General features: G+C 32.5%; 1 protein-coding gene across 2 annotated transcripts in view; it reads right to left on the minus strand.

Moving 5' to 3' along the window:
• Positions 1 to 26,130, minus strand: part of BMP2K (BMP2 inducible kinase) — a 146,236-nt gene that overhangs the window by 52,301 nt on the left and 67,805 nt on the right. For both annotated transcript variants that reach the window (XM_063610340.1, XM_055297215.2), the window contains exons 4-10: positions 24,265 to 24,407; positions 21,737 to 21,858; positions 19,528 to 19,609; positions 15,721 to 15,853; positions 7,255 to 7,358; positions 5,512 to 5,591; positions 1,279 to 1,442 (exon numbers count right to left, since the gene is read on the minus strand). In XM_063610340.1, the coding sequence (XP_063466410.1) occupies positions 1,279 to 1,442; positions 5,512 to 5,591; positions 7,255 to 7,358; positions 15,721 to 15,853; positions 19,528 to 19,609; positions 21,737 to 21,858; positions 24,265 to 24,407 (828 nt within the window). The remainder of the gene's footprint in view (positions 1 to 1,278; positions 1,443 to 5,511; positions 5,592 to 7,254; positions 7,359 to 15,720; positions 15,854 to 19,527; positions 19,610 to 21,736; positions 21,859 to 24,264; positions 24,408 to 26,130) is intronic.

A 26,130-nucleotide genomic window follows, 5' to 3' on the forward strand; every position in this document is an offset into this window, starting at 1 on the left:
TAGCTGGGACTTGAACTCCTGGCCTCAAGCAATTCGACCTGCCTTGGCCTCCCAAAGTGCTGGGATTACAAGCATGAGCCACTGCACCCAGCTTCATACGCCCTCTTCTTGACAGTATCCAATACAGAGCAAAGCCTACTTCCCTTTGAGTTCGAGACCAGCCTGCCAACATGGTGAAATCCCGTCTCTACTAAAAGTACAAAAATTAGCTGGGCGTGGTGGCAGGCGCCTGTAATCCCAGCTACTTGGGAGGCTGAGGCAGGAGAATGGCTTGAACCCAGGAGGCGGAGGTTGCAGTGAGCCGAGATCGTGCTATTGCACTCCAGCCTGGGGGACAAGAGTGAGACTTCGTCTCAAAAAAATAAATAAAAAATAAAAACATCACCTTTCCTGAACATATACTTTACTTGATAGTAACAGTAGTTAATAGTTAACATTTATCAAAGGCATATCATATATCAGGTATCACATTAAACAGCCATTTAATCCTCCCAATAATCCTATTAAGATAGGTACTAGTACTTTTAGAAGCTATATTACTAAAAAATGGGAGAAATAGGACTCAAATCAGGTTCGTGAGACTCAACATGTACGCTCTTAACCATTAGGGTATCCTCATTAAAAACATTTTAACATTAAAACAAGACAGATTTATCATGAAATAAAGTGCAAAACAGGATTTCTTTAAGGTGAGTCTTCAGGTTATACCCCAGATCCTTGAGAAAAATAAGTTTACTCCAATGTTACGGATATTTCTTTGGGGGAAAAAAATTTTTTTAAGTACCACAGTGTACCATAATGCTTAGGAGATACTTTAGATGAGTAAATTTTTCTCAAAATCAGGTAAGTTTTTATGTTGTAATGTCCATACTGATGGTTCAAGATAGTCCTTCGCCAAGGCTCTAGGTGCAATACAAAGACATATAACTTTGTAAGACTAGTGTTTCAACTTTCTTTCTCATATAACATAGACTTTTTCCATACCTTTGAACTTTATTCCCAACCTCAAACCCTATTAGTTGATGACTCTAGGGATAAGAGTTTGTATTTATAGTATCAAAGCAAATTGTGAGTTTTTTGTACCATAACTTCCCTTTGCGCACAACAATTGAATTGTTGAGAAACCAACTGAATTTATTAGACATCAGTAGAAAGTTTCTGAAAGCATTATGTTATCTGCTTTACAATATTAAGGATCACCTGAGGTCAAGAAATCAAACCATAAAAGGTTTATTAACTTTAACCTTTAAGAGGATGAGGTTGGCGGGGCTCTATTACCTTTTGGTCTGTGGTTACCGAATTCACCAGGAGCAAGGACTTTAACAGGTGTTGCTGAACTTTGAATGGTCAGCACGCTGGGAGTGGCAGTAGTAGCAGAGTTGGCCTTTGGTCTTTGTCTTGGTGCAATTGAGGTTTCTGTTGGTCCAATGGTATCTGTTATTCTACAACAGAAGAATATATTTCATTCTAAATATTGGGATTATTTCTAATTTACTATTTATTCTATAAAGCATTCAACTCAACAGATGCATTTTAACTAGTACTGATAATTGCATTAGTCCCCATCTTTCTCCTAAGGCTCATTTTCAAGTATTAAATGTTTACTAAAGACAGAAAAATAAATAAAACTAACAATTTTCCTTAAAACAGTACACAACCATTCATAATCTGCTACTGAAACCAGCAGAAAAAGAATATAGTCCCAGAAATTGCTCTTAAGGAGATGAAATGATACTGAAAGGAAATAAACAGAAACCTTTTCATAAGGTTTTGGACAAAACTGACAGCCACTCTCTGAACTTGTCAGGGAAATAAAAATAAGAAACAGCAAGGAATAATCTCCCTTTGCTTGGACTCCAAGGCATAAAAAAAGAAAAGACTGTGGCCTAGGGCATGTTAAACAAAATAAGCCAAAACTTTTAACAGATGCCACCTGCTCACATTCAACTTCTTGAATCTTTAACTTTGCTTTACTTAGAACACATACTGGAAAGTATATAAAATTTATCCCACTAGGACTTAGTTTAGGCCCCAGATGTGAGTAGTTAAGCAGTAAACACAGTTTTGAAATCAAGAGACAATAAATATAATTTGAGAAGACACCAACATTTGCTTTTTTAAAAGAACAAAAAAGGTAAAATATTTATGTATTTATCAACTTGCTTTCTATAAATTAAGTACAAAAACTCCTATTTGTTAATAGGACCAAATGTTCACTTTCCAACAGGATTCACAATAAAATATCTTTATTAAATCCCCTTACACATTTTCAAGTGAATACTTAAAATTTTTACATACATATGATTTATGAAGCACACATCTGCTGCATTTGCATCTATCAGCAAATGCACAGATCCAATTGTTTCCCAATATCTGTGTATACCACAAGAGGGAGCCCTATTAACAACTATCTTTCCAAGAGGAACCAAAAAAAAAACGTGACGCTGAATCAAAAGGTCTTAGAATTATATGTATGCTGTTTTCTGAAAGTAACACTTAAGCTCTAGATGGGATGGGGATGGTAAAAGACATGAAAATTGAACTAATAGGCCAAATATATACATATACTACATATATATACCGATACATATATCGGTATATATATAATCAATTATATCTTGTTTTAATGACAATCAAGTATTTACTGACATCAAATTATTGATGTGGCATTACAATCAATGCTATACTCCCTAAGCTCAAGTAATTTGGGGGAAATATTGTACACAATCTCTCTGTTTAACTATCCATTCTGTATTAAATGGCTAGTACAGGCCAGACCTGACGTTGTCTTGTTGCTGGTCCAAACCCTCTTTAGAGATTCACAACACACGCAGGCATAGCAAAAGCCCTAAGAAGCATATTGAAAGTCTGTATACTTTGTTCACTCTGATGTCTCTGTTTTATCAATGCAGTAATATGTATTGTACATTTACTGATATCTAGCAAAACACTGCATAACACCCTGTCTTCAAAGAATTTACAGCATACCTAGGAAGACAGGGCACATGTTAGTGGAAATGTAATAAATATAAGATAGTAAAAATCATCAGTGCCAAGCTAGTGCTGTCAAGAGTTTATGGAGATGTAATTGTACTTTTAACCTAATTTGGCTACAGAAGGCTTCAGGTAGAAACTGGGGTTTAAAATTTTCTTAATAAGTTTGACTTCATTAGGCAGTGACAAAGAAACCAGGCATTGTATGTGAAGGAATGGGAAGAAAATGCCTGGGCAGATTAGGCATAGGGAAGATACAAAATTGACTGAAGTTAAAAACAGTAATTATTGCATCAATACTGCTGCACAGTCTCATTTTCACTATTACAACAGTCACAGAGCTGTTTTTCTGCTTCCCTTCTTTTCTCCTTGCCATCACCTGAACAAAATCATTGTAGTTTTCCTAAAACTCAGACTCACACTCCTGCTTAAAATCCTTCAATGTTTCCATCTGCCAGGCCAGTGATTCTCAGTGTCTCCATCTTTAAGACATGTGTCAGATAAATTTCACATCTTAAACCATACTAAGAGCAGATGCAAAGTTCGGGGAGATGAGAGCAACCTTTTAAGAAGGCAAAGAATACCACAGATTGAAGGCAGCTGAGAAACCCACAGGAGCTTTTTGAAAACATGTAGGTAATGAAACTGCTAGTAAATGATTTCTCCTCCCAAAATGTGCTCTTTACATGGAAAAAACTAAATTTTTTAATATTAAGCTTTGTATACATTTAGATTTTTTCGAGTTCTCACTAATATTCATAAAGAGTAAATTTATATTATTAACCAGTAAGTACCAGTCAACCTTATTTTTTAATATACATAATGTTCAGATTTAACATACTATAAATAAGCACTGTGAATTTTAATAGCACTATTTCATTGTCTTGTAAATCTACAGCTATAACTTGCATTAGGGTAAAAAATTAACAAATCATCATTCTTGTTCAGCTGACTTACGCTTTTTTAAAAAATCTGCACCTACTTTCTCAAAGATTTAACTATTTACTAATTATTTTAAAAAACAGAAGTCACAATAAAATTCAACTGACAAATCCTACAATAATTCATAATTACCACTCAACTATAACAGTGGATGCTAATTAAAGCTACGTCATAGATAAGAACGATTGCTGGTCAAGCTGGATTCCCGCAAGTTAGATATAACTTTACATCTTCATCTCTTCTCAAAAGAACATTTTGAAATTCAAGTGAAGATATTTTTAGAGAAACACCATTTTTTAAAATAAGTCATTCACAAATGAAATTTTAACAATTTATAAGTAACAGATCATTTACAACACAGTCACAACCAACTCTCAAAGAGTAGAACTGACTAGAAGGTTGAAAATTAACTGACCTATAGGCCAAAGTCCAAATTTCTCAGCATGATATATAAACAAAGTTGCTCATGATTGGCATTTATCTACCTCTCCAGCTTCATTTCCCACTACTCCTGTATATGTCCCCTTTTGTCCTAGTCTTGTAGTTTCACAAGAGTCATTCTTGCCTAAACTGCCTGCCTGCTATAATTTCACTCCACACCCTTCCAAGTGATTGACTATTCATCATTCAAGGAGGAGTGCAGCAACTCCCGCCCGCAGGGAAAGCATCCTTTATGTGCTCCTGTTTTCTCTCTTCCCAGTCTTTCCCCTCCTCCACACTCTCAAAGTACCCCAATATCTATCAGGTTGTAATCGTTTACTTGTCAATTAGAATGTGAACTCCTTGGAAATAAAAACTGCTTTTTTTTTTCTTTGTGTTTCAATTGTCTACATCTTGCATATAAAAAGCATATGAATATATTTTTGTATTGTGTAAACAAATGAACTTTGCATAAATAACATACAATACAAAATTGCTGTGACCAAGAAATCTCCCCAAATGTAGTATTATACCTGTCTGATAATCTAAGATATAATCCTGCTTATTAACTTTTAAATTCAAAAAAGTGTGTGTGTGGGGGGGAATCAATCATTAACAGATTCAGTCTTAACTTACATAATATAGTTCAAACTTATTATTAATAATATAATAAATGCTCTGAAAAATGATTGAAAACATATTTACCAGCCTTAAAAAGTATTATAACCACTCATTACAAATTCTACAAAGTGCATACATATTCTATATATTCTAGTTGGCTGTAAGAGCTATTTTTTCTTTCCTTAAATTAAAAAAATAAACATCTATAAAGTCAAAATATAGTATTTCCTAAACTAGAGTTGCTATGTGATGAAAATGACAAATCCTGTCCAAAAAAGAGACCTGCTGTCACATCATCAGTTAAACAATCACTTGTCATCGAGTGAACAGTTCCAGTGAGATGATGCCAGACTCTTTATCTAATATTTTTAAAAGCTTATTTTGTATTTGCTATCTCAATTATACCACATACAATAAGCAACACAACATTTTTTGTGGACGAAGATGGTATTTAATCAATTACACTTGCTAGGATTAAAAACAAGACCTATCATTTTTTTAATGCCTTTTCAATTTCAGCATAGTTTTGCCTACCTGGCTTTTATTTGGCTTTTCCTAGCAGCTGCTTCACTAGCAGTCATCGGTTCAGGAAGAGCTGAAGGAATAGAAGAATTCTTGGAAGAAAAAAAATAAAACACTTCATTTTAGTTTTTTGTTTTAACTGCAGAAAGTTTTTGTAAGCTATGGATATATTATTGAACTTTAAAAGCACTATGAGGCACTGTTACTTTCACATCAGATACCTATAAATTATTCACATATATTTGCCAGATCTAATCTGCAAATATCACTACATGTTACACAAATGTCAATTTCATATTCATGTGCCACAGAAACCTTGGAAAATAAGCAGAAGAACACCATTGTATCCATTTATAGGCGGGTAAATCTTGAGTAAAAAGAAAGATTATATTACACTTGTATATCAATAACTATTTTGCATTTACGATAAGAATCAAGTGTTGTTTCTACATACTACAGATAATTTTCAAGACACAGAATGTAAGTCCTGGAAAATGAGGGCAGAAGTACTTGTTTATTTGTCTATACCCAGTGTTTAGTTCTTTGTAGGTACTCAATAAATACTTGCTGAGTAAATGTCGAATGAGTCTACTTATCTACTTTTAGAACTGCAAAGCTTTCAGCTTCAACAGAGAAAAGAGTACATCAATATGGCAAGGGCTTCAAAAAAAAGGAAAGGTACCACATTCCTTCTTTTTTCTTAGTGGGGTAAATTAAGTTACACATAAAGGAAACCCTACAGAAACAGGTCAGGCCAGAATGATCTTTACAAAGTCAAGAATGGCTTATAATCAGTGGTGATTGCAGAACCTTTATTAACATTGGCAGAGACTTGCCATACGCGATTCACCTGAAGTAGTTAAATGCACTGTACAGACAGTGAATAAAATTGAAAGCTTTTGAATAATACTAACTATTGCCAACTGAGCACCTTCCATGGACTAGGCACTGGGTTTTACATGTAATCCTTATAATTACTATCCTTGTTTTACAGAAAAAGAAATGGACATTAAAGTAACTTACCAAAAGATTCAAAGTCAGTCACTGATAAGGACAAAACTGAATCTGGGTCTCTCTGTTTACATTGCCTGTGCTTTTTTAAAAAAATTTGTTTTATAGTTTTAGGGGATACAAGTGCAGTTTTGTTATAAGGATATACTGCATAATGGTGAAGTCTGGGCTTTTAGTATGACCATCACCCAAATAGTGTACATTGTACCCATTAGGTAACTTCTCATCCTTCATCCGCTTCCCACCTTTCTGACTTCCAATGTCTATTGCTTCACTGTCTATATCTATGCGTACACATCGTTTAGTTCCCACTTACAAGGCCTGTGCTCTTTATACCAAAGTTTCCCAAACTTAGTTAACAGAGTGCTCAGTGTCTCAGTAATTGTTTACAACACTTCTAAGAAAAAAAAAAAAAAGCTAACAGTCCTGTTTATTAAATGGGTAGGCCCAAATAACTTAATAAAATTAGTTTTATGTCAAGTCAGAAAGATGTCCCTGTGTTTTCCTCAAAAATGCAAAATATCCTGCCTGAGTCTGCAGCAGCTCCCCAAGGTATCTCAGTGCATAGTTTGGGTACTGAAGCTTTATATCACAAATATCAAACACACAATCAGATCACTTGTCATGAAACAAGAAACTCTGTTTTAACAACAGCAACAACAAAAAAAGTAACTCTGAAAGTAAATATATTCACATACGATAAAATGAATTTTAAATTCATATCCTACTTGAAAATCTACTTACATTGATGTTGGAGACTGGACAATCCTTTTTGGCAAATTTAAATGCAAAATATGACACTTGAAATATATCAGGTCTATGTTCCGGATCTGGTTCAAGCATGAACCCTACAAGAATAGATCAAAATGTTAAGAAGTTTTATGAAACACACATTATACTACTTAAGGACACATTATACTACTTAGGGGCACATTATAAGGATAAAAAATACATATTTTCTGTTCCATTCTAAGATGAGTGATGATTCTAGCAAACTTTATTAATGCCTACAGAAACTGCAGAAATTGCTATTTTATAAATAAAGCATTATCCTAAGCTAAGGGTAGATCAGTCACAGAACAGCTATACATTAGAAGTATGAATGACAAACATGATTATTCGATTGAAAAAGTGACACAAAAGAAAAAGTGAGTTTAGTGAACACTGGGGAATTATTCAAGAAAGTTTCAAGGCCATAGTAAAAAGGTCCTTCAAGATAATTCTATTCAAAATAATTATTACAATTATCCAAAATACCTGCATTAATTTTTAAGTGATCCTGAATCATTAAGAAAAGTCTAAATTGTGTACGTTATAATCTAACAAAGTAGTAATGGATTGGCACTGTCGTTTTCCAAAAACATGCTCTCTTCCCATATTGATGCTAACAACATTCACCATAGTTCTGTATCTTAACATGTTATCCACATCATGCTCAGAAATGTGGGCAGAGTTTTCTGGTTTTTATGAACAGATTTCAAAATAACCTTACAGTATTGCTTGAAATGCCTGATCTTTTTTCTACCAAAATGTCCACTACCATTTGGTAGTACTCCATTTCTTGGATAATTTTTAATTCTAAATTTCACAAGGTTGACATTTATACTCAATTCCATAAGTAAAAGATTTTGTTAAGACATCTCGAAGTCTACCTCTGCTTCATTAACTCTAAGTTGTTATAATGTTTAAATCCTTTTTAAGCTACTTAAAATGTAAAATTTAAAGAATTAGATGATATTCTTAAGTTTGCTAATAATGTATAGAGAGATCTAAGTATGTAAACGGGTTAAATAAAATTACAAATCAAAATGAATTAAATCTTCCCTTCAAATTTAAGTAATATTTTGAATACAGAATGTGTGATACATCTCCAATGACATGATAAACTTATTTTGGCTAAAAACACAGTTATGTGGAAAGTTATAATTTATTTGAGAGATTCTGAGCTCAGTGTAAAATATACGAAAACTCTGCATGTAACTTGATTTTATATATTTATAATGCTAACATATATCACTTATAAAACTGATTTTTTTATAATTTTTACCACCATTGCTAGATTGAAATAACTAAAAACATTTTAATTCTAATATTTGCTAGTTTATATTCAAACTCAATCGAGAAAAGATTTGAGGAATCTACAAAATTTATTTTATCTTGATACCAACAGATATTAAATGTTTTTAACATAACAACAGTACACAAAATAGGGATAAATTTAAACATACTGTTAACAATAACTACTTATTCATATAATTTTAAAAACCAAACAAATCACACGAAATCTACCTAATTCACAAACGTATAGTCCTATTTTTCTATTCTAACAAATTTATTTGGCTTTTAAAATCTAATTTCAATAATAGCTAATTATACATATTTAGTCCTATAAAGAACTTGAAGTGGCACACAAAGCTAAGATTTTTTAAATATATAAGAAAATTAAAACTAATGGAAAAATAATGGCTTGGGGGGTTGAGATGGACAGGATAATGAGGTCAGTTACAAACTACATATGATTTGGTCTTAAATGCAGGCCCAAAATTTGCTCTCCATTTTTTAGCTGCCAATATAAACAGGGCAACATGATCCATTACATGAATCACAGTGTATCTAATACAAAAACAAATCAGGTGCTAAGGAAAAACACTATTCGTGATACTGAAAGCTAGAGAGCAAATTCTCTGTTGAGTCTTTCTAAAGATAGCTCACACAAAGTGAACAACATCCTTAAGGAATAGCAGTGAGTGACGCAGGGTCATGTTTTAAACACGCTATCAGTCTGGACTAGTGGCCTAAATGCCATGCAGTAAAAGAAAGGGGTATGGTTTAAGAATGTACTTCTTTTGTGGCCTGGCTTAATCCAAGAAAAACTTTTCAAGTATCCAGAGAGGAATTAAATGATAGTTGAGGCATTCCTGGTTTTTCTTTGTTTTCTTTCATAACAGTTGAGAAGCACTGAGGGAGAAAAAAATAAATTTGAGATTCTGTGCCCTAACCTATATGGGTATAGGTATTTGTGTCTCTCAAGTTAAGCACACCATATCCTCTAATGATTAGGTAGCTAGGTTGCAGGTAGAATTGATATTATCTTATAAGCAAACACAAGGACCTCCAATTCCCCTGGGTCATGTTTTCATGTGGGAATATATCTGCTGGAGCCAGTTTAGTCTGTCTAACTGTACTGATCCCATTTATGTGACATAAAATCAACTCAAAAGGTCAGAACTACTATTTATTGTAATAAAGAAGAGCAGAAAATATTAGAGTACATTAATATGGTAAATATAAGCAATATTTCATGAAATATGATTCAGTTTATGTGTGTGTATTCTGTGTGTTGTGTGTATACCAGGTCATAACTAAAATGTATTTTTTATTAGTATATTGAATCACAGTCACAAAAAGTTTGAAGCCACTGTGCTAGTGTAGTGCCACGATCTGTATCTACTACTATAACTCATTCTCCCCAATGGGAAAGACAGTGATTTGTCAAATTGTTAGACTAGAAAAAAGAATGAAACACCTCCATCCATCAATCTCTGATGATCTTTCTTTCAGAACAGGTTATTTTAAGAACATACACGTTCTCTGCTAAACCATATTTTGTAAGTAACCTGTCTCTGTGGAAGAAGTCTAAGGTTTTCCAGCATTGCCTATGAGTGGATGTTAATAAATTTGAGGGTTGGGAACAGAGGAACAGGCTCCTTCGGCTTTAGATCTAAATTTCATTCTGCAATCTGCTTTATCAGTACCAAAAAGTTGACAGTTTTATCTGATGAGCTCCAGTGGACCATCTCTGACTTGGTTCTAAATTCAAAGTATGAAAAGACGAATAATCATACCTAAAACCCACAGGTAGAACTTGGCTACATTTTTATCTCCGAATATTTCTAAATTGAATATTATTAGCAATTAAAAAAAGGAAAAAATCAATAAGGCATCTTTAAGCACTTAAGTTAAATAATATAATTTACTGAACTCTTCAAGAGAATGGGTTGTAAAATGTACTACTGGATTACTGAAGGATGTAATCTAGAGTGCAGAGGTATCACATTTAATACAGCTAAACACTGATTCAAAAAGGACAATGTCAGCCAGGCATGGTGACTCTTGCCTGTAATTCCAGCTACTTAGGAGGCTGGGGTGAGAGGATGGCTTGGGCTTAGGAGTTCAAGACTGCAGTGAGCTATGATCTCACCATTGCAATCCAGCATAGGCAACAAAAAGACCCTGTCTCTTTAAAAAAAAAGAAAGAAAGAAATTGACCCTTCAATTTTTATAGTTTTTCTAAAGCCATTTTCTCCTGCAAATAATTAAACTTCGAGTTCAGTGTTTTATTAATTGCTACTTCATGACAATAAAACCATATCATCTATTAACAAAATATGCTTTTGGGGAAAAGAAATGGATTAAGGAATGTATGTGTCCAGTTAACCTAAAAGTAGTATTATGTGATTAGGTTTAAAAACAAAACAAAAAAGGCAGAGAAGCTACAATATGCCCTTGTTTACTCAACTTAAAATGATCACGTGAATCATCACAAGACCATTACCACTGAATCTGATTCTACTATAAATATAAAATCAACTTTTTAAAACTTAGCCACAAAGAAATAATATTTCTCTGCTCACTCAATAGTGTAAATCTTTCTGTTGACACAAATACTACTAACACAACCTAAGAACACAAAATAGAGCTTCAGCACTGAAGGTAGTATATGACTAAACTACAACAATATTTCCTATTGATGTACACACTGGTCTGAGGCAATTGAATTAATTATGCCTATACCAATATTGCACAGAAAAGCACAAAATCCCTGCACATTCCAACAAAAATAGAAGCTAAAGGAGCTGCTTGTTGCAGCAGCCAAGTTATACTATGGTTTAGTCAAGGACCCAAGCCAAAAATTAAAGTAGTTACCATTCAAGTTACACAAAACGAAGGATCCATGCCTGGGCCTAGATAAAGTTAAGCCACCATCTCTAATCTAACAGCTCAACAAATTTAAAAAGAAAATACTTTGGATAGAAGTCTCGAAACAATTTTCCTGCTTAAAATTTGTTTGGTTTTCCCTCCATAAAGACACATTTTTCTCTCCCACAAACTTCAAGTTATTACCCTTAATTTCCCTGAAATGAGAAACATCCACTCTAATTTTCCAACCATAAATATTTCATCCATCAACATTATTTCTGTCTGTTAACCTACAGACATTGTTATAGAAACTTAAACATGTTACTATATATGTCCTACATATCTTAGTATACAGGTGCTGAAATGAAACTAAATTTAATAGCTGATAATATGTTCAATCATAACTAAAACATTAAGTGGCACTAAATAATGCCAGGATAATATATTTGGAATAGTCCTGGTAACTACCCTGAAAAGTTACTGATCAGAGCCCTCTCTCTACAGCTATTCAAGTAGTAACCCAGAGCCAATGATTGAAAAGCTCCAAGGAAACCGTATCTTAATCTTTCATTTCAAAGGTACTTTTAAGTAGCTATTTTTTTTTTTTCCAAAAATAATATAGGAGAAAAGAGTGGGTGAGGTTATAGAGGAAACAAGATTGGCCATGAGTTGATAACCAGTGAGGTCGGGTGAGATATTTTCATGAGGTACATGAAAACTTATTGCACTGCTCTGTCTGTATTTGCAGAAATTATTAAATTTCCATAACAAATTTAAATGTAGTAAAAACAAGCAAGCAAATTCCTGGTTTCCCACAATATGGGTATTGAAATAAATTTAACACTAATCAAACCAGTCACAGTGGCTCACACGTGTAGTACCAGTTACTCAGGAGGATCAGCTGAGCCCAAAAGGTTGAGACCAGCCTGGGCAACATAGCTAGATCCTGTCAATAAATAAATGACCAGGCGCAGTGCCTCATGCCTATAATCCCAGTACTTTGGGAGGCCGAGGCAGGCAGATCACTGAGGTCAGGAGTTCAAGACCAGCCTGACCAACATGGTGTTCATCACTACCTTACTGCACAAAATAAGAAGGTAAGAAAAATAATCTTAGTAGTTATATTTAACAGTATATTCTGGAATATATGATAATTTATGGTAAGCCTTTGATAGATCCACCATTAACCCATAAAACCAAATTCCACTTCAAAGCATCCAAACTTATTTCTGCAGGGAAAGTATGCTCTAGTAAGTGTCTGACAGCATGTCCTGCCCTATCCAGAAAATCAGAAATTAAGTTAGATGAAGAATTATAATATTGATATCAAGAGTAGTTACAGTGCTAGTTGTTATAGTAATAATGACTATAGTATTAAAGGCTATCTCTTACTAAAAAGCACTTTTCATCTTTCATTTAATTCTCACAATAACCCTAAGAGGTGGGTACTTTTTAAATGCCCCTTTTAGAAATGGGAAGACTGAGATAAATGGAGGTGCTCAAAGTTCCATACCAAACAGGGACAGAGCAGATGCAATCCAAGGCTGTTTGGCTCTAGAAGTCTTACTCTTAAACTCTGCAATGTGCTGCTTCTTTTTTTTTCTTATTTTTTAATTTTATTATTATTAAAGTTTTAGGGTACATGTGCACAATGTGCAGGTTTGTTACATATGTATACATGTGCCATGTTGGTGTGCTGCACCCATTACAATGTACTTCTTTAATCACCTTACAACACAGGAGCCAAAAGACAACTGAGGCAGCCAGCTTTCGGTACATTCTTCATAACTATTCAGTAATCCTGTTAGTTATGCTTCTCATTCTCCTCTAAACGGTTCTCCTAAGTTCTTTTCAACTCCTGGATCTGGAAATATAAAGTGCTTCCTTCCTCATCCCCCATGTCGGCCCCATTACTTGTCTATTGGGAGAGTTAACAAAAGCTAAGAAAAGTTCTAAATATTTGACTCCACTACTTTTAAGAAGAAAAGTCTCCAGAAAAGAAAGAAGAAATTAATAGGTTTATGAAGAGTAAATAATGGTAACTACCCTTGACCTAAATTAGTAATAAGAAAAGTATATTCAAATTCTTAGGTAACCACAAATCATACAGTTTTAACAAAGATTTGTCACAGCTATTTCATTTTCAAAATTTCTGTGTTATAAAATGGATGCAAATGGAACTAATACTAAAACAATGTATATCTTCTTATGCTTTACGTTAATATATGGAAACAACTACATTGCATGAATACACAATTGACAAAAGTTTCACATTCAAAAACTATGAGCCAAGCTAGGAATTCCTGATTTTCTGAATGTAGGATTTATTTAAAAGTAATATAAATCACTAATTACATATTATAAACACAGAGACACTGAAATAAAATAGCAAAAGACACAAAAGGCCACATTTGAAAAATATAAAGAATAAAATCGCAGGCCAAACATGGTGGTTCATGTCTGTAATCCCAACACTTTGGGAGACTGTCGTGGCAGGACTGCTCAAGGCCAGGAGTTTGAGACCAGCCTGGGCATATAGCAAAACCCAATCTCTACACAAATTAAAAAATTAGCCCAGCATGGTGGCACATGCCCATAGTTCCAGCTGCTCAGGAGGCTGAGGTGGGAGGATCACTTGAGGCCAGGAGTTTGTATACTGAGCTATGATCACACCACTGTACTCCAGCAGGGCCTGGGCCACAGAATGAGACCTTATCTCTTGAAGAAGACAAAGAAAAAAAAAAAATTGCAAAGAATCTAAATGTTTTCTAAAACACATTACATTATAGGTAAGTACGTTATGGTTTTAAAATCTCTATTTAAAGTTTTTACTACTCAATACAATACTTTAAAAGTCCATAAAGCCCTCTGACAGGAGGTAAAATACTAGGAATATTGTAATTTCAGATTGACTTGAATGCTTTTATGTTTTTTCAACATTTTGTTATTTTTGCCTAGCTCTCAGAAATAAGTTCAAAGACATAATACACGATCAAATTTTACTAGCAATGATAAAAACTAAAATTAGCATATTTACTGACAATAAGGGAAGCATGTAATACATTGTAATGCATCAATTAACTAGAGCCTAATTAGATCTAAAATTATCTGTAGTATTTTTTTTTCCATCTTACACTACAAACACACACAACTCCACCCCACTCCCACAAACATACACACACACACACAGAGAAAAAAAGAAAAACCTAATCACAAGAAAATAAGATCCTACTACAGTAAGCAAATTAAATCACAAGTCAGACTAGATTTCTTCTATGCTTCCTTTTTTCTTTTGGCCATTTTTGACCGTTTTTGGAATTTTTACCCTTTTCTTTATGATTTACACAAGCGTCATAAATTATAAAACTTAGACATTTGTCAAATGAGTAACAAATATTTCTAATTTGTGGGTTTGGGTTCATGAGTCTGGGGGAACTTTTAATGGTTTAAAGTTATATGGCAATGGATTAATCTTTTTTTAATAACAGTTCCTGGGATTAAATGTCTAGCTTATAAATTCCACATTCTACTCTTATAAATAATTTCACACTTATTTTCTTCAAGTACATTTGTTTTATTTTTATATTTAGATCTTTATCTGCAATTTTAGCATAAAGAATGAAACAGAGATCCAGCCTTATTTTTTGCCCACAAATGGCTGAGAAAGTTGAACTGCCATCTTCATCATACAAACCTCAAATATATTTCTATTTCTCTCTTTTCTATTTCAGTGAGCTGGAGGCTACAACAAGGGGTATTTGAATGCAGAAAACAAAGCAGAAACGCTAGACACAACACACTTAATGCTAGACACACTCCGTGTTAAGAGGAGCTGTTTAAATATTGTAGCTTCCTAATTTATTTTAATAGCTGATGGTCCTCCCCCCTCCTCAAATCTTTTTAATAAATTTTACCATGTAGATATATAAAAAGTTAAATTACAGTACCTACCAAAATGGAAGAAAAAAATCTTAAAGGAGGTTGGAAGAAAAATTAAAGTATTCTTTTGAAATCAAGAGCCTCTCGGAGACTAGCCCTTCTGACATTATCCCTTGGTGTGTGCTACTAAATCTTACCCAGGGGCTTAAAATCATCTATATTAATCAATAATTAGGTTGCTTTCATTCTTATGTAAGTTTTTAAACACTTTTTTAAATGTTTTTTTCTTTACTATAGTTTCACAAAATTTTCATATATGAAATTAAGACTAGATTTAAGTAAAGGAATGTAAATAGTAGGCCCTAAGTACAGTATCCTACAATATTTTCATATATTTTTCCAAATACTTACTTATTAAGCAATGTATGTTATGGGAGTAACGAGAATTGTCTGGGATGGTGAAGTTGCCATCACAGATAGCAACCTGACTCTCACCAAAAGGAAGAGTGAAGAAACAAAGTTTATAGAGTAGACATCCCAGTGCCTGTAAACCAAAGAAGCATAAATATCATTAGAGCTCAAGTTAGCAAGACATAAAAATAGCCAAAAACTAAATGTTACTTTAAAAAAGTCATGTTTCTATACTGCAACAATCTTTTTACAAATTATTTCTTTAAAAAATTAATACATTTAATTTTTGAAAAGACATTTAACTATATCATTTCCATGATCTTCTATCACATTTGTGGCTAGTTGGCTGAATTAATGGTATCGTAAAAATTAGAAGTAGCTGGTTCCTTTTGGAAAAAAATTAAACTTTTATTTCTTCCACAAGGAAAATATATACTTAGTACATAACTAGCATATAACCAACAAAGTATAAGGCTTCTTCTTTAACAGCATTTTTAAGAATTCACTATAAAGCATGTTTAAAAGTCCTGGGATTCCAAATATGAATTAGCTAGCACAGTTAAACTTATCAGAAAACCATCAGTAAATTCTTACTATTTACCAGGCACAGCTCATTAATTTACACTATAAAAATTAAGTTCTCTGTTTCTAGATATAACCCTCCAACTTCTACTGCACATTATACTAATTATATTTGTATTTGTAACCTGGTAATCTATATTAAAATTCAAAAGGGAAGGGCTCTGTCTGCTTAACTTGCATGGCTTCATAACCATCACAGCACTGATAAATCTACTTGCTGACAATGAGGGCAAAACACCCTAAAATACCAACTGCATCTATAAAAGTAGCACAGGAAATTTCTAGCTAAGGTGCTAACAGCTCAAACTTGAGAAGGATTTTTTTTTTTTTTAAGATTTTTTGGCCCAAGAAATCATTACTTTTTCCCAAGAAGTGTCACCTACAGGCCTTAAGAGTGTAAGGGGTATTTCCAATTCTAATCAAATTGTATAAAATTGTCCAAGTTAGTATACACTTACATCAGCAATACCAAAACTTGGCCTTATTATCTAAAAATTACCAAGTCAGCTTTCCTTTTTTAAATTTTCTCCACGTATCAACTTAGTAAATTTACTCAGCTAACAAGTGCACTAATTTTCATAATTATTATGAAGCTTATAATAGACCTAAACACCCTTGGTGAGTTCAGCAACAGTAATTTACGAAAGATTGTTTTCAATATTGTAGCAATGTTCCAATGAAAACAGTTCAAAAGCTCTAAAAATTTCAATATGTTAGTTCAAACAAATTACTGGGTTATTACATGACAAAATTATAAAGATCTGAAGTAGGGATAACCGGTTCTGTATGGTTACAAAAGATTTATGATGCTTTTTTCTTTAAGGAAAGTATTTTCAGCTCATATACATCAAATTGAACATAAGCCTCCCTTAACAACACTAAGAAAAAAAAATGCTATTAATGGTATAATGTCCACATTAGACTACATCTTTCTTTGCACAGTCTAGATGATAGTCTAGGCAACAGAAATCTCCATTTTAGCCAGTTTTATTTTGTCAATCAAACTTTAGGAATTTGTCTTGTGTTAGAGTAAATGTTGTAGGGGTTCCACATAACAATTTTAGCAATGCAAGTATACTTTAAAAATATATAAATCTAAATACTCTGCTTTGTAAAGTGTGACCACAATGAGGTACACTAATTTTTTCACATCAAAGGTATTTCCCTTTTTATCCATCTCAATGAGAATTGTACAAGAAACAGAAGGGAACCAGTGACTGAATTTTGAAGGCTGAGGATAACCATCTTCAATTTTCTTCACTAATAGGTAACATAAAGCATTTCTTTATGTTACCTATTAATGAATTTTCTAATACTTTATAAAATCAGCATCCTAAATCTCCGGATAAAAATAATAACCTAAAACAGAAACTTCCAAGCAAAAAATTATTTTTTAAAATAATTATTTTCTAAAATATGAAGTGCTAAATACTTCAGTATCATATCTCAATATCATAACTCTCTGAATCAGTACTACAGTGAAGCAGGATGAAAGATACAGTTCTTGGCCAATTTGAATTTAGTATTTTTTTCTGGAGATTACTGAATTCACACCTAAAATATTGTAGCAAACTTGTGTTTCACCTGAGCTAAGTAAGACAGCATAAAAATGGCATCATGGAAATTAAAATTCTCCCTCTTTCAAGCATACAAATATACTGTTCTCTAATTATGTTTCTTTTTTTTCCAGTATCTATTTGTAAGCCCACAGCTTACAGTTTTTCCATCACAGAATCTCTACTCTGTAACTGATATATAAACAGTACAAATTTTAAAAGTATAATTGACAATTTAGTATGCTACCTCACTGGCATACTAAGTCTGAGGAAAAAACAACCCAAAAAAGGATCTCCTCCTTTTTGTTAAGATATTGGATAACAGTCATGTGCTTAGAGAATAATTTTTTTTCAATAAACCTTCAATGGCTTCAGAATGAAAAGTATGATGCCTATTGTTTATCTGCTATTGAAATACTCTTTTCAAGTAATATGGAATTCAACAGCAGTCACAAAATTGGGCCAGAAAAGACCTCCATAATCACCTCTTCTAATACCTTCATCTTATAAATTAAAATCCAGTTTAATTTGCTTTCTACATTATAATAACCTTCACCTTTACTATAAGCCATTCAATGAGTCAAATGTTAATGCTGCAGAAAGCAAACTAAATTTGAGTTATGTAAGCTGGAGATCTATAAGTAGTACCAAATTAATAAACTTATTTTTAATTGATTAAATTATACATGTGATTTTAAAAAATTCATCTACCACAAGAATTACTGTTTGGTGAATGTATATATGTTATATAGATAAAAAGATATTAAAGATTTTTTAAAATTATCTTACAAAAGAATATTTGTCTCTCAAGACTTTGGTACTCCAACCCTAAAAGGGAGGAGGCCAGGAAAGGAAAACCAAGGAGATATTCATTTGGTTTCACACATTATACTTGACAATTTTCTGTACATTATGTTTTCAAAACAAAATAAACCTGACCTTTTCTATAAACCCTAGAACTATTTCCAAAGAATTTTATTCCTCCATTCCTAATATGGTCACTTGTGATAGATACGGCTAAATAACTGTTGAATTTAAATGAATTAACACTTAAAATACTCTCTTCCTAGTTTATTAAATACAATCACAAACATATTTATAAAATAAGTTCTAAAGAGATGTCTATATTCTAACAAAGTTCAACTATAAAGAAATATGGTCTATTTCAGTAATTATATCCAGATATATACAGGCTAAATGATAAAGACCCTCAATATATAGAAGCTAGTCAATGGTATGTTTATATTGTAATTAGAAAAACATTTACTCATATAAATTTCCATTAAAAAGATCCTAAAATACTCCAGAAAATTATTGTGTAATTACTTAAGAGTTATGTCCAGCTTTTCCGTATTTTGATCAACCAAAATTTCACTCAAAAAAAAATGTTAACACTCATATATAATCTAAATCCTAAAAAAATACTGTAGTTAAAAAGTTACATTATATGGAAGTTTTTTATTTGCTTTTTGATACATTAGCTTTCCATCTCAGGATTGAGAAGATAAAATGTTCTAGTACTTTTCTTCTCCCGAATAAGAAGCTCTACTGTACATCACTCTCTTCTACTCATTAGGAAATGCCTTTTGGGGAGCAGAGAAAAAAATAATAAACTGAACTCAGATTTTTTAATTTGGTTAGAGCAAGTTCCAGCCTTTCTTGGCCTTACCCAGATATCAGCCTTGGTGGTGATGGGTTTCCCTCCATAAAGGTTGATCATTTCAGGGGCTCTGTATGACAGAGTTGTATACCTGGCAGTAAATGAGTGAAATGGAGTGGAGATATATATATAAAAAAAAAAAAAAGACAGATAATACATTGTTTCTACATAAAACACTACAAAAAAAGTCTTTTAGGTTCAATAACATTATATAGAATAATACTATCTTTAAAAACTCATTAAAAACCCATCAAGGATTAAACAATACAAAGCATCTATATACATTTTTATTCAATAAATACAACAGTATTTCTAATAATCTAAAAGCTTAATTGTCTTTATTATAAAAATCTTAATGACAATATATTGGAAACAGTTTTCCTTGAATTTTTATGTGAAATAACACAATTTGGCTATTATAGTCTCCTTATCAAAATATTTGTCTATTAACTTAAAAGTAAAACTTCCACCCTCTCAAAAACTTAATTTATATATTTACTAAGGAAATTGTTTTTACGGACTCTAACATACTTCCTTGACACAGTAGTAAATCTCTTTTGAGTTTGTTTTTATAATTATTTTAAAAGTAATCTAGTTGCTACAATCTAACTGCACTCATTAAGTGTATTTCTAATACTGACTGCCATAATAAGCTATTTGGAACCAAAAGGTATTATGAATAAATATTTACCAATAGAAAACCCCCATATTTATTATGAACAGAACATTTTAATGAAGTAGTGCTCAAATCTCATGTCAGAAATGTTCAGAATATGAATGGACATCCTACATCATGGCGTAATTTAAGATTCAGATTGCATCATTTTATTTTGCAAGAAGTCTCTTAAAAGTCAACATTCTACTATCTTACTTTTTCCAAATCACTCTGGTGAGAGAGTCTGAATACTACTACTGTGGAGGAATGACCTAAGAAACCAGAAATATAAACTTCACCAAAACAGGATTTTTATTCACTATACCCCCACCCCAGCATCAAGAAAGTGTTGGCCCTTAATAAGTACTTGTCAGCTGAAAGAATGGTTAGTCCATTAATTGAGCCACAAAAGATAAAACCCCTCATGAACTTTTGTTCATCGCTAATAAAACATTCAATTGAACCTTATACTTCAAAAGGCAACAGCAAGAAATAAAATGTCTAGCAGGTCAGGGATGTTTGGACAGAATTCTATACAGCAGCCACTAAACATCACAATCCAATAAATTTTTAAAATTATATACATGTATTCTCCAATAAGCCAATTCAATACTTTATTATTCTTGTATTCTTCAGGACTTTATATATTTACTAACATGTTTGTTTTTATTAAATCTAACATAATCATCATAGGCTAAGTTTCCTGAGTAGTAGTATGTAGCATAGAAATCCACAGTATTATACAAATGTGCCAGAGTAAAATCAGCTCTATTTGAACTATTTCAAAATATTGCAGTTCAAATGATGGCTCTGACATAGTATTAGGCAATAGAGAATTTGTGAGGAAGTGATGAAAGGCAACTCAGAAAAGGTTAACTATTTAGAAAGTCCTATTCTGAGAGATCTTTCTGCATTCTGTATCACTTTATTAAGATAACCTAAAATTTACAAGTAGTTCCATTTTCTAAAAGTAGAAAGCAGAAAAGTCAGCGAAAGATTCTCACAAGTACTTTAGCAACCACGGAAAGCACAGGATTAAGAGAACATAAAGTAGACATGATATATGTCCATTCCAGAGCTTTCCAGTATCATTACAAAGTAACAGTGATGATGCAGTCTTAACACTTTCATTTTCTACATAGTTTTCAATGCATAAAAAAGTCAATCCTTTTAATATTAAATAAGAAGTAAAAGCTTAAATGTTTTCAAATAATTTAACTTTTTCTTAACAAGGACAAATCCTCAGTATCAGTAAAAACAAAGATGTTTAACTGAATTCAATAATCATTTCAAACTCCCTTTAACAATTTCACTAATTAACTACAGCTTATTTAACAAATTTTATAAATCTGTTTACGATGTAGATTAAAAAAATCTGCATCTATGGCAAAATATATTTCCTACTGAGCTAGATCAGACATGATTAATCAACATCTATCACACAGAAATAGTTCAAAGAAATCTATAAATGAAATACCTAAAATTTGTATTAGCAGTGCTGGCCAGAGACTCAAGTTAACTTAAAATTACCACAACAAAAGTGCAATAAAGACAAATACTTACTTTTTAATTTCTTCTTCTACTACATTAACTCCATCTTTTTGAGGATTAAGAAATTTATTAGTGGCACTGCCAAAGTCACAAAGTACATAGTTCCCACCATCATTCAACAAAATATTTTCTACCTTAAGAAAAGAAAATCAATAATTAGCAGTATTTTCAAAGTGAAAATTAACTTTTTACAACCATTGTAAAAAATGGTTATTTTTTACATACAAAGTTTATTTTTACACAATAAACACCAAAGGGCATATGCCATATACAAAAATAAGTATATATGTGCCATACATATACATATATGTGCACAGTGCACACACACATATATAGACATAAGATACCCAAATTATGAGGAAGGTCAAATGAATGGGAGCAAAAATATACTATGTCTACCGCTTCTCTTACTAAGAACAGAGAAATGCTTCTTCCACCCCAGGTTGATTTATACAGGGGCAAAGAAACCCTAAATCCTCTCTAAAACTGCTTTTATGAAAGAGAAGAACCAGTACCTGGCAGAGTCCAGCTTCTCTCTTTTACTATACTTCCACTTTTCTCCTTTTCTGACACTTAAGCTTCTCTATAGATAATAATAGAAACCACTGGAATTCCATCTTTGACTTCTAGTACCATTTTTATTTAAAATACTACATTGAAAAAATACAAATTTGACTTAATTTGGAGATCAGAGTTGTAGTAATTAAAATAAATCATTATAGTCAGTTTCTTGAATAGTAAAATGTGGGTTCAGAGCCCAATCTGCTACTAACTAGCATAGGGACCCTTGGACAATCTGCTTAACCATTCATGTGCATTAGTTTCCTTATGTAAAATGGGGACAATTAGAATATGAATCTGCCATATGGAACTGTTGTGAACATTAAATGAGTTAAAATATGTAAAGTGCTTAGAACAGTCTGGAATATGGTAAGCACCTAATAAATTACTATTACATGTTTTTTCCATAATGTCTTTTATTTTTATGATAGTCTTATATAAGTAATTCATTTATTTCCATTTTATCGAAATACTGTTTCATAACTTTTCTTCTATATTTCACTTTAGTATACTTTTTAAAAAATTTGTACAAAATAAAGATTCAGAAAGAAATCTACTTAGAACATATATTTTTGCATAAGTTTAAACATATAAAAAGCACTAAGCATATAAAATATGGACAACACAAAATTATGCAGTTAAATGTCTTCTGAATTTAAAGAAGAGTCAGCTGAAGATATCAACTTTGTATGCAAAAAAATTAATGAACTATAACAGCACAAAAAATGGTACCAAATTATTAGAGGAAATAGAAAAGCTGCATATTCAAAAGAACTAACATGAACTACACTGGTTATCCAAATTAAGGTGAGAGGCCTGCTGTTAAGCATTTCAATCCTGCCTTATCTCCTACCATCATAGGTTTTCTAGATGATGCTTTCATGTTTAACAGCCTATATTCTTAGTGACATTTTCTCTTTTATCTTACAGGCATTTTATAATAAACTCTCATAAAATTCTGTATAATCAGTCAGAACTGGGATTCAATCATTCAATATTTATTAAGACTCTGCTATGTACCAGGCACTATTTTAATTGCTTAAACACATCACTAAAAATGAAAAAAAAAAAAAAAAAAAAAAAAAGTCCTGGCGCTCATGGAGCTTACATTCTAGAGGGAGAGGGCAGAAAATAAATAATAGGCGTAGTACATAAGCAAATTATACAGTATCACAGGAAGTAATATGGACTAATAAAAGGTATAGCAGGTTAGGCTGTAGTGATGGGACTCACTGAGAAGGTGAACCTGAGCAGACCTGAAGGAGTTGAAAGGGTAGTCAAGGGAATATCTAGGCATAAAGCAATTCAGGAAGAGTGATTTTTGTAATCTCAGTGTTCTTGTGGGCAGGAAAGAGGACACCTGTGGTTATAAATTATATCTCTAGCAATATAATGCCAGAATATTCTATATTCTTTGGGGACTTTTTTCAATGTAACAAGTGGGTACCAATATAAGAGGTCAAGAGTCCACAGAAGATGAAGTGACCTTCAAGTTAACCACCACCAAATTATAGAAAATAATAGAAAACTGTACTAAATTATAAAGAAATAGAAAAAGAGACCCACTTTTGGTCTCCTCCAGTATCTCTTGAGAACACCTTGATGCTTAATATGGATTACAGGAAATAGGAGGAATGCTGGCTAAACTGACAGACAATAGTGTGGAGAGACATTTAACATATGTCAATGAAAATCACATTTCTGTTCAAATGAAACCTTTTAAAGAAGCCTACTGTAGAAAACAGGGATGCAGGGTAGAAGGTACACAATCTGCCTCCACAGCCATGCTAGAAATCCTCAAATTCAAGTAAAGCACAGTTTCAAATCTACAGTCATTCTTTATATGACCTCAGGAAATGTAGAAGGGGAGAGAGAGACCAATCTCAAAGCCAGTTTTTATACTGATTTAGATGAAAATACTCCAAGAACATTTTAACTCCAACTTATTACTTAATCCATAGGAATTCTAAAGTTCTTACCTTCAGATCCCGGTGAATTATTGGAGTCTTACACTGATGCAATCTTGCAACAGCTTCACAGGTATCACAGAATATCTGTAACACTTCTGGTTCTGTAAAACCTGTCTGTAGCTTCTTATTCATTTGATTCACTACCTGTCCAGCTAACCAAAAAAGTAATTTTGAGAGGACATATTTTTAATAAATAAAGTCTATCACAAGCAAATTAAGAAATGTCTTTATGGCTTCAAGTAATGGGAAATCGGCCTTTTCATAATTCTCATGTAAGGATGCTTATTACATCATATTGTATTAATTCAATGACACATATTTTTTCACATTTTACATCTCAAGAGATCATCTTAAAATAGATACATGTCTTATTAATGCTATTGCCCACTTTTCTTTAACATGTCTGAGATCAAAGTATATCTTATAATACTGGTTTTAAGAAATAGCTATTTAACACCATACTATTTATGGGCCAAACAGTGGTGAACAAAAATAAGGTTTCTGTTATCACAGAATTTACAGTCTAAAGGTAGAAACAATCACAAAAATAGATATATTGTAATAATTATATATCATAATAATATGAAAGAACTTATATAAGAAACCTAAATTTAAACTGTGAAGGAAGATGAGGAAGACAAGGTATCAGATCAGGTCTAAGGAAGTGATATTTGAGACTGAAGGATAATTAGGAATCAACCAGACAGAGACTCCGGAGAACAATATACTAGCGATAGTGAGTACTATGTACAAATGCCATCAGTTTAGGAAAGAGCTTGATGACTTTGAATAACTCAAAGAAAGCCAGTATGACTTTCTTTACAACTTAAAGAAAGCTGATATGCTCTAGGAAGCAGAAGAGACAATAAGGTGAGATGAGACTGGCAAGGCAGACAGGGATCAGCCATACTTTAGATTCTATCTTGAGAGCCAAAGAAACTTCCTCATCTGACTTTCAAAAAAATCTCATCTAGGGTTAGGGGAATCAAAAGAGTCAAAATGGGCTAAGAGGTAAAGTCTATCCAGATAACAGATAATGGACCAAAATAATTGACTACAATCAAATTGCCACACATATACCATTAAGCCCTGAGAAGGTTATATATTACAATATAGAAATTGATAGTTTGATAATGATTCCTAATTATTAACAAAAGGTTAATCATCATTAAATTTTAAGAATGCAAGTAAATATGTGATACGCACAGAAATCAGTCTAATAAAAACTGAGTTTGGGAATTCAAAAAAACATAAAGCATTCATTAACTAGCAACTTTCCTTTAACAAGGTTAGATAAATGAACATATGCTATTTTACAATCTATGAGAAGGTACATATAAACTTGTTCCTTTTATTATTACTGTCTAAGGAATCTTGTCTTTTCTGAGAATATTTTTCTCATAGAATTTTAAAGCAAAAAGAACATTAATTTTACCTATGAATCCCCAACTTTCAGAAAACTCAAGTGTAATTTGTTCAGATTATCTCACAAGACTGGGGCACCTGACCATGCAGCAACTTCCACCACTCCATCATTTGGCAGACTCCCTGTCTTTTAATTAAACCCAGGCTTCTCTAGTTTAAGAATAATTAAACAGGATAAAAAAATGCTTTCTTGGTGTACATTCACATCCTTGAAATATCATATCATAGCTAAAGAAATCATAAGCTTGAACGCAATCTACCTCTTCCAAACTTTCAATGTTATAATAAGCAGAATAAATTTTAAACAAACTTTAATTCCCTTTCTTCTATCCAGAGACCTTTGAAGTAGAAATCCTCAATCATAAAAAACAAGTCCCTAGAGAAAACTAAAAACTATATTTGGGCTAAATTTCAAATGAAATAAATAAAATTTCATTACTCAAAATCAGA

The sequence above is a fragment of the Symphalangus syndactylus genome, chromosome 10, assembly GCF_028878055.3.
Source record: "Symphalangus syndactylus isolate Jambi chromosome 10, NHGRI_mSymSyn1-v2.1_pri, whole genome shotgun sequence".
Taxonomy (NCBI): Eukaryota; Metazoa; Chordata; class Mammalia; order Primates; family Hylobatidae; genus Symphalangus; species Symphalangus syndactylus.